This window comes from Phragmites australis, chromosome 23 (assembly GCF_958298935.1).
Source record: "Phragmites australis chromosome 23, lpPhrAust1.1, whole genome shotgun sequence".
In the NCBI taxonomy this organism is placed as follows: Eukaryota; Viridiplantae; Streptophyta; class Magnoliopsida; order Poales; family Poaceae; genus Phragmites; species Phragmites australis.
This window is the reverse complement of record NC_084943.1, coordinates 119,702-129,986: the sequence shown is the minus strand read 5'-3', so window position 1 is coordinate 129,986 and position 10,285 is coordinate 119,702. Positions and strand designations below refer to the sequence as shown.

Below are 10,285 nucleotides of genomic sequence, written 5' to 3'. Positions count from 1 at the left end.
CCAAAAACAATTCATGTTCTCACTATTTTTGGGACACACCTATGTTTTACAGAAGCTTTTGTACAAGATGGTATTCATTCCTTTTTTACATTCATGCAATACAAACATCAGTAAGAATGTGAATACCATTAGTCTTCAATTATGATTTGTCTCATCTTTTCTTACACTGGAAGTATGAAATAAATTCTCCTATAATCATACATGTGTGCCACACACGTGCAAAACAAAGTGTGCTAGTTGTACCATAGAATCCACGTGGTTATTAGAATAAGCAATAAATTTCTTCTACCATGTAATATTAAGCATTGGAAATCCACTTTAAGCGATGAAAATCCACGTCAAAGGATACATTTCCATATTGCAACAATTGAAGTTTCAAATACACGTACCGATTTTAATATATCATGTTTTAACAATCATTACCTTTTTCACGATGGTTGCGACAATTGATAACATGTCAAAAAATTTATAGTGAAACACAATTACTCTCAGTCTAAAGCTTGATAATCAGATCATGATAGCATTCTAGGAGCCTTAAAAAATAAAAAAATTGGAGCTAAAAATACATTTTGCAAGGAAAATGAAAAAATATGCTATTTTGCAACTACAAACAATTAGGCAAGGAATATGGAAAGTGTGTATATATATAGCACAAAATAACTCCTTTCCAGTGCATGAAAGTGGCTAAATTCCTTTCTTGTTAGAGGTATGAATAATAGCTAACAAAAATGAACTTCATGTTTCAGATGTAGGCGAAAAGTATTAAGACAGAACAACCACGAATCAAATCTTCATCAAATCCAAACTTTTCCTTCAGGAGCTCAACCTGAAAGATTATCATGGACCCTGGATGATGCAACTATACAGGCAAGCACCGGTATGAATGATTTTTCAAAAAATGAAAAAAGGTACAATTATGATTGAGTACTTTCTGATTTGTTTCAGCACTTCCCACAACATAGCATCCATGGAGCTTTGCGAGTTGACCAACAATCTAGCCAACTGCTCTAGATGCAGCAGAAACAAAGACAAGATCCCCTTTCTTTGGTGAACAGATCTCATAGAATCCAACATAAGCTGTAAAACAAGGCATGCCTGTGGGGGAACAACATTATAAGAGGTGCAAGCTTGTTGGATCAAAGAATAACTCACCAAGAGAATTTCATAAACCTCATTTGCAATTATCATTGTAGACTAAATTTCATTGTGACAATGTTAATTCATTACAGTATCAGTCAACCAAGAATATACGGTTCCAAATTCCGCTCAACCATGCAACCTCTACCCATCTGGTCGATTCATATCTTGTCATAGCAGTCTGTCCACAAGGTGTGAGGGGAACTGATCTGTTTATCATTCATCCTACCCTACATCTAACTCTCATTTTCGTATCCCTTAAATACAATTAATTTGCTCAAGGTTAGTCTTTCTAACAAAAAAATATCATGCACCAGCTGCTCCTCAACGGCATACCCTTTTTGCACTTCACATTATCATGCCTTGCATTCATGATTTGTGCAGTCTATATATGCATTAGAATAGAACTGAAAAAATTGAAAATAAATGAGCAAGAAACCAAGCAAGAAGGCCCAAATGATAAGAGAGTGGTATGTCGCTTTGCTGAATCTTCCTGAGTTGCTCAGGCTTACTGATCAGACTGTACTCTTCCCAACCAGTCATCCCCGAAACAATGTCGCATGCACTGAATCCTGGATGAGCGGAGTCCACCACTGTGACTATGCCCATACCTTCAATTACCTTGGGCACACCTGATTTCTCGGGCAATTAACGACAGAGAACTCACTGATACGGGCTTGGACGGGGGGATGTATGAGCCATGGAAGTCCTGCATCCTACCACACATGTAGGGGTCGCAGGAGAGGCAGAAGTTCTTCACCAACGCATCATCATGGTCGTCGCCTTAGAAGGACTAACCTTACTGTCAAGATCGGTCTTAGGAAAAAATTAATCTCATCTATATACTGAGCTTAGGAATTAATCACAATATATAATAATTTTATAAATGAATACCATTACAATATCACCTGGTTTGTCTTTAAACGTCTTACAAAGTAACATTTAAGGGTCAAGATCCAAATAAAACCGTAGTGCACCTACGTAGACTCTAATCCTCCATGATGACTCCACATGCATGATCGATGTAGAAAATATCTTAGAATGATCCATCCTCAACGAACTCTTCAATTCCTTCTCTAACTGAGTGTTTGATGATAGCAAAAGTGATCATATATCATACTCAGTAAGTTGTAAAGAAATAATATGCATATGAAGTCTTGACAACAATATGTCAATATTGTTCTTTTGCATAAAACATCATTTAAGTACAAATATTTAAAAAGCAGTAATAATTAAATGAATAACAATAAATAAACAACCACCTCAAGATTTCAATCACCTTGACTTAAACAACATTCCAACACCTCAACCAAAATTTCCACCATCAAAGTTGAACAACACCTCAATCATAGTTCCTACCACCATAATTGACCAAACCAATCAGATCATCATGTTCTAATTATGTGAGGATTTCTTTGCCACTCGTAACTGTGAGTACGGGTGATTAACTATTTTTACACTCTACAGAAGTTGTACACTTTACCAATAAGTCGTGATGGTGATGTGTTGTGGTGACGAAGCCCTTGCTGGCCCCCGGAGCCTGGGCTAGCGCAACGTTGGCTATTACAGGCGCCACATTGGTCATGTCGGTAGGTGGCTATGCGGCTCATAGGGCTACCTGTAGCTCCTCCAGCTAAGCCAGGAGGACCACCATGTGCACCTACTGGCTGGCCGCGGAGGCTTGTGCGGTTATGGCCTTAGTTGTAGCTCCTCGGGACACAGTGAGGTTCGCACCTTGTTTTGCTGAAGAGCCTCTGAACGGCGAGGCCCCTAGTGTCAGTCATAGCTAGGGTCGTGGCTGGATCACCGGTGGCCACGTGGTTGTCATTTCAACCAGTTGAGGGGTTGTCGTCGGCGTAGCGTGAGCTTGGTCGCGGTGGCGTGTGGACTTTCACACAGGCGTGGCTGGGGAGTCGGCCGCCTGGGCCGCCGCCCTCGCCATCTTCTTCTTTAGTGGAATCCTATCTCTCCTAGTGCTTCTACGTGTATTCCTTCCCCACAGGCGGCGCCAACTGTTGGTGAAAGAAAATGCCTTTCACGAACAAAGTGCGGTGAGGTCTAATTCACATGAATGACTCAAGCTTGAGGAGAAGTGGAGATGGATAGAACACCACGAGTTTTTAGGGAAATCTGCCCCACTTGGCTTGGTGGTCAAGGGTCTGTATTTATACTGATATTCAAAGTGTAAATGTATAAACATGCCCATATGAGACCGATAGAGATACAAGTTCTTTACTATACCATAGGGCATAGGGACAACACCGAAATCATTGCTACGACTAATGAGACAATTGTTGTAGCGACTAGTCGTCTATTCTGGCGCCGCACTACACCAGCATGTCAGGAGGCCACCACTTAACTAGTATTAAATACCCGTCACTTCACTGTAAGTGGGGGTGACCTACGGGCCCCCTCCTGATTGATCTTTCTAAAGAGTCGATAACTCTGGGAGGTCTGAAGGGCTTCAAAGGCATGGCCTCCGGGACCCCTCTAGTGCCATGGGGACCCCTCAGAGCCATGGGATCCCATGGGATCCCAAAGGGGTCCTGAGCCTAATGATTCGTTGGCCTAGACTGACGGAACCAAAGGGACGCCAGGGGTTCTTGATGGCGATCCCGCCACTAACAGTGTTTCAGATTTTATTTCTTCTAATTTTAAACTTAGCAAATAAGAAAAAACGTAATCAAACAAAACAATTTCATATATTCAAAAGAATAAAATATCTAGCCACGCGATTTCACAAGATATTCTAAATTTTTCTGTATTTTATGAGTTTTGTAAATGTAGGTACTAATATCAAGCGCAAGATCTAAATAAAGATACTTATATTTCCAATCAAAGAGATTATGATGCCAAAATAGATATCGTAACGAGTGTAGCCACGCTATTTATATGGACCACCTTACTAGTTATCAAGAATTACAAGGTTATTGGAAGGAAATACAAGGTTTATCGGATCCTAAACATTAAAATGGTTCCACATCAACAGTTCAACACCTGCAGATTGTACATTAGGTGAATTAGCTAAGTTTCCATCCCCACTCAAATTATTGTCATCCACGCTGATATAATTACTGTCACCTAATTTCTCGTGGGATTGTTCCTCAACATTAACTAAGGTCTAAGGCTGGCTAATGCCAATCCTTGACAATTCTTAGAAGAGCCGGTATCAATCCTAAAGAAAATGTCAATGGAACCCTTTTGGGATTCTATCAACTCATCTATTCATTTTATTTTTTCCTTTTGCTTCTGTCACTTCCGGATAAATATTTTATAGATCCTAATGACATCTTATTATCACACAAATAGCACAAGAAACGGCGTAACTATTCTATGTGTGATGCACTGCTATTGTCTAACCTGTCCAAGATTCGTACAAAGATATATTTGGTTGGACGGTGAGGAGAGGCTCGCCGTCGTGGGGGTACCGGCACTACTTCAAGTTCGGGGTGTACACGCACTACATGGAGTCACGGTGGAGCGATGTCAAGGTCTGCACCAAAAATTCAGACTGAAGAAGAAATAAACTATAGAGGCCCAAAGATCAGGACCTGATACATCAATAAGTTGACGAAATTTTGATGTAACTTCGAATAATGTAATTTTGAACTTGCAGAAACTATGAAGCTACATTTGGTTGTCAAGTGATTAACCAATTAAAGAACAATTTTAATGTCATCAGGCAATACATACAGAAATCTAGCTGCCCTGACTCCTGATAAATTAATGCAGTAAGTACATCACCTGTTGGACCAAATTAACATTCTTTAACCGGAAAAAGAAGATCAAAACAAAAATTAAGACAGTGTTCAAATCGAGGATGAATTAGCTCAAACGAATGCGCGCCGCCACGGATGTTATCAAGCAGAGCTAGTGTTATTGTCGTGTCCTCCTCCTGGCCATGGACGTGGCGTTGCCGTCGAAGAGCTCGTCGATGAGCGTCTCGACGTCCTCGGCGCTGAGCTTGACGTACTTCTCCGTCTGCCTGCCAGCGCTGAAGCGCTGCGCGAAGCGGCCGAGGAAGGAGCGGTAGGCCGGCACCACGACGGCGGCGATGGAGACGCGCAGCTCCGACTGCAGCTGCTCGTCGCTGACGACCCACGCGCCCTGCGTCCGCTGGATCTCGTCCATGGCGGCGTTGAACTGCTTGAACCGCTCCTTGAGCACCGGCTTCTGCACGTGCCCCTTCACGGTCAGCACACCGTCATCGCGGAGCAGCCCCAGCACGCGGCTCCATGTCTCCCGCTGGTAGTTCTTGTGGTACTGCCGCAGGCTCGTCGACTGCTTCCGCGCCCACGCCTCACCGAGCATGGCGTTGATCTCCGGCGAGCCACGGATCTTCTGCAGCATGTACCGCCCGTTGTTCATTAGGAAGATGCTGCTCAGCGACGGGTCCTTGTACAGCCGCGACTTCGCCTCCAGGTTGCTGTGGAGGAGCTCCATCACTTCCATCAGCTGCGCCGCGAACGGGTTGTTGTTGTCGTCGCCGTCGCCGCCGTCACGCCGGTGGTGCTCACGGAACACCTGTTCCAGCGTGCTGTTGTACTCGCACGCGTACTTGAGGTAGTTCATCACGTAGCGGGTGAGCGGGTGCACGGCGCCGCCCGGGACCGGCTGCTTGCCGGCGTCAGCGCGGATCGAGCTCTCCAGCTCGCGGAAGATGGCGGCGGCCGACTCGCCGAGGCGGGACCGCACGGCGGCGGTCTCGGCCTTGAGTTCCGTCAGCGCGGAGCTGTTGCAGTCGGCGGCGGGCTCGTCGGCAGGCGCGGAGAGGAAAGCGTCGATGACCGGGGACGCGTCGCGGACGGCCTCGTACATGTCGAGCACCTTGAAGAGCTTCTCGGCGGCGCGCTTGGTCATGGCCACGGCTTCTGTGAAGCTAAGCATGTGGAGCATGACGCAGCGCGCGAGGTCGGCGAAGATACCAAGGCCAACGGCGGCGTGGCGGCCGGCGAATACGCGGGTGCAGAGGTCGTGCTCCGTGGAGAGGCCGACGTTGATGGCGTGCCGGAACGCCTTGATCCACGCCACGATCTCCGCCTCCAGCGCCTCCCACGCCATCTTCACCACGTCGTCGATGCTCGCCTTCTCATACCCGAGCCCCTGCAGCGCTGCGTCGAACGCGTTCCGCCGCGCCACCAGGAACATCTGCGTGCACTCCGTCGCGTACCCGGCGGCGATCATGGCTTCCGCCATGGACCGCAGCCGGTCCACGGTCTCAGGCGGGTACGGCAGCGCGGCCTCTCCCCCGGCGCCGCTGGCCTCCGACGGCGGGGGTGGGAGGACGCAACGGTCGGGCTCGTGCGCGCCCTGCTCGTTGGCCGCCTTGGGGACGCGCGGGTCCTCGAGCAGCGCGTGGAACTCGTCCTCGAGGAACGCCATGGCCCGGTGCAACACGCCGGTGACTCGGTGCACGGCGGCGGTGTACTTGCCGCTCCCCTCCGGGTTCCTGCCGAGCGCGGACGCGAGAGCGGCGATGCGCGTTATCGCGGCGAGCAGCGCTGGCGGCTCGCCGCTGGCGTCCGTCGCCCACCTGTCCTCGGCTCCCTCCGACTGCGCGATCACCAGCTCGACGGCGGACGCGAACTTCTCCAGCGTCGCCTCCGTGACGCTCACCGGCGCGTCCCCATCCTGCCCTGCGACGAACGCGTCGATCTCCACCGACAACGCAGCAAGATCCGGCTCGCCGCCGAACCCTCCCGCGGCGCCCTCACCGTGATCCCCATCTGCACGTCCGCCGCCGTCTCCTCCTGGCGCGCCATGGTCGGCGGTACCTTCACCCTCCTCTTCGCACTCCTCCTTGATCTGCTCCCTGGCGACGCTGCCGGACGACCCGTGGTGCAGGTCCCTCTTGTCGGTGTGGCGGACGGCGCCGAGGGAGAGGTTGCGGTCGACCTCCCGGGTCCTGCCGCCGTCGTCTCGGGTGGTCGCCGGTGAGAAGCTGCTGGACTTGTGGGGCGCCTGGCTCCGGCTGTCCATCTACTGTGGGTAGCCGGCCGGGGAAGGGGAGATGAATGGGCAATGGCGAGGTCAGCAGTTTGTGGTTGGCGCGTATGGCTGAGGAGGCATGCAAGGCTAGAGAGAGAAGGAAGCTCGGCCTGCGCGGGAGTTGAGGGGGTCTCCTTGCTTTCCGGTATTAGCTGGCTGGCAACGACAGGAGGTGCTGGTGGTGTTGCTCCATGGACATGTGAGAAACTCAATTTTTTTTAAGCATCAGTACAACTCGTAGACGTAGTACACATTCATATCATCGCAAGTATATACTCATAGAGTAAGAGAGCGAAGCTAGACCAAAATGAGGGTGCCTGCACGGTTACTATTTAAAACTTTACTGTTTATCATAGCTATATTTAGTAACAATTTTGAATGGAAGGGAATACCTGTGCACTTGCCTCCTACAACATGGCTACGCCACTGCATAGAGTGACTACTGAAGATCGAAAAAGTGGAACTTAAAGATTGATAAATTTAATATAGACGTCTCGTTCTTAACTAGTACGTCGCTTACCATTGAAAAAAATTCTGTCTCGATCAGACCAGCAAAGAGCATAATTTGCACTACGCACTTGGCGTTTATGACTTCGTTAGAGGTCATGTCTTCTAATTTGTAGCTTGTTGGTTGGTACTAGCTACTCTGCTATTTAAAATTGAAGTCATTTTAGGATTTGTGTTGGTCACACTTCTAAATTTTAGCTATAAATATATAAATAATCATCAAGAGTGACAACATAAATTTTGATGTTACTAGATCCATCGTAAGAAATATTTTCATAATTTACAATTCAATTAATTGGAAATAATATATTTTCGTAAAAAAAAGTCAAGGTGACACTTTACAAACCGTGCCAACGTCTGTCTTAAAGCACTTCCATTTTTTATCAGATGAAGTACTTAGCTAGAATGACATTTTTGAGGGTATATTCCACATAACAAAATGGAAGTATAAGAATAACACTCGCCTGATCTAGTGTCCTAGATATATACTTTCTATCATCAGGTTTGGCCTTCTCTATTCGAAAATGCAAATCTGTTGGGTAGAAGATGGGGCTAGCATAGCAGTAATGCTCTGAGGACCGAGTGCCCAAGGCATGGTACCCATGATGATCAGGAATGTCGCTGCAGGATAGGAGAGCACGACTTGATCAATGTATGTGCATCCAATTTATTTATTTTCTTGATTTATTTTTCTTATTTATTTTCTTGATCTATTTTTCTTTGAGAAGAAGTCAATTATCGTGCATGGTTGACTTCCAGTACACGTCCACCCATGAACTACTACTGGGTGTTAAAGATACTACTATAGGGTCAGTGGACAGGAGAAGAGGCTACTAAAACAGCCAATGTAACAGTTAGGGTAGAAATGAAGCAGAAACGGAAAAGCATAAACTCTTCCCTTTTCCCTTTTCATTTTGGACTAGTGGAAAAATACAAATTTACGAGTCTGCTGCATGTCGAGGATGGTTGGGCAGATCACCGGTGCCTCCGCTGCCACTCTTGCGGAAGAAGGTATTTCTGTTTTTCGGCTTCGGTATGTCGTGGATGTCCATCACTTGAATCGTCCTCTGCTTTTTCGCTGAAATAGCATTGTGAAGCGTCAAGCGGCAAATCAAAATAAAAATAACACATAATCAGACAATTTACTTCCTAAGCCTCTGTGCCAATTGTAAGTACGATGAGTGTGTCAATAAAACATCACCATTTTGTGCTTCCTGATAATTTTCCTGAAGCCTCTTTCGGGCTGAATCTAGCTTCTCAGGATCCAAAAGCGTATCTTTTTGCTCCCTCATTGTCCTCTGCAAAGTGTATTTATGAATATCACATGAAACTTTCACAATAAAAATAATATCATATGAAAGAATAAGCACTGTTTTGCCAAACGTAAGCAGAGAAAAGCTAAAGTTCATTATGACAAGTATCTTTTTCACTACTTCGTGTGATAATATCAATGTGCAGTAAGTGGCGCATAGTGTGAGGAATCATTAGTCAAAAGATGACAATGTCTAGGCTACATGCTGAAAACTTGTTCATTTTATTTTGAAGCCTTCTTGTTCAACACCAAACAAAACCAAGTGCACAATCTCCATGCAGTGACCAATGCTGATAGGTTGCATATCTGGTTCAAGACATACTGTTGGAACAGATGATGAACTAGTAGAATAGCTGTTGCCATTGTTCTGCTTGGTATTATGATATATGTGGGTGCAGGGCTCGTTCTACGCTTCTCCATCGTTGACTCCACGTTACACGTTATGATTGCTAGACCTCTCTAAGTTGAAACCATCTAAGGTCCAAAATAGGGACCATTAGTACATGAGTTGGTCACGAAAAATACGAGCTCTGCTTAAACCTCTTAGGGAATCGATAGGGGAATTCACTGTGCCTTTGTGGGCTAGGGGAATATTTGAAGTCTGAGGCCTGCAATTGTACAATAGTAGCAGAGCTATTTCATGTTACAAACTGTGTGGACAAATAAAAGAATTTAAAAGTATAGGAAGCCTATCCATATGAACCAATTTATGTTTTTGACTTTTGTCAGCCTCTTAAGCTGCTACTAAGACATGAGAAAGTATGATTAACTATGAAGTTGATTTACTGTTTCTTTGTTATACTGTCTACCGGTCAACCTCTCTTAGCAAAATGGACTAACTAAAGCTAATGTGACACAGTTATTTAGTTGCTGCTATTATAAGCAAGACACACAAGACTAGCCAACACTGGATCGTGAAAGAACAAGTTACCTGAGTTTGATGGTACTCGGGTTGGAATTTATTGGGTGAGTCACCATCGCCTACCACCATGAATCAAAGACATCAACGTTATCATCAAATACAAAATATTCCAAAAGCTTTGGAGCTAAACACAACACAATAGTATGCAGGGCGCCAAACTTATGATGGAACCACCACCGTCACCGCCTGAGTTGTGTAACTGCACCCAGTCGTCCACTATCTCCTTCCATTTCCTTCAGGATCAAATAAAACATACAACTCCATAAAAACCAAACCACAATCAAAAGGAACCTCTTGATCCCATAAGACACAAATTCAACTAATAGCTTAACAAGCTATCATAATTCCTGAAATAAGATGCTTAACAAATATAGAACTGACCTGCAGTTTGTGGAGATAGCAGCTTTTGCTCACTGCAT

General features: G+C 45.8%; 1 protein-coding gene and 1 pseudogene across 1 annotated transcript; both read right to left on the bottom strand.

The window, feature by feature from the left end:
- Nucleotides 1-4,784: 4,784 nt before the first annotated feature.
- On the bottom strand, nucleotides 4,785-7,231 carry LOC133906534 (exocyst complex component EXO70C1-like). Its single transcript, XM_062348477.1, has one exon. It carries the CDS (start codon nucleotides 7,114-7,116, stop codon nucleotides 5,014-5,016), a length of 2,103 nt encoding a protein of 700 aa, XP_062204461.1. The 5' UTR covers nucleotides 7,117-7,231; the 3' UTR covers nucleotides 4,785-5,013.
- A 1,139-nt stretch (nucleotides 7,232-8,370) lies between these two features.
- LOC133906790 (probable mediator of RNA polymerase II transcription subunit 26c) lies at nucleotides 8,371-9,922 on the bottom strand (annotated as a pseudogene).
- Nucleotides 9,923-10,285: the final 363 nt, after the last annotated feature.

Coding starts and splice junctions, on each gene's coding strand:
- LOC133906534 (XM_062348477.1), bottom strand. CDS start 7,116: ATGGACAGCCGGAGCCAGGCGCCCCACAAGTCCAGCAGCTTCTCACCG.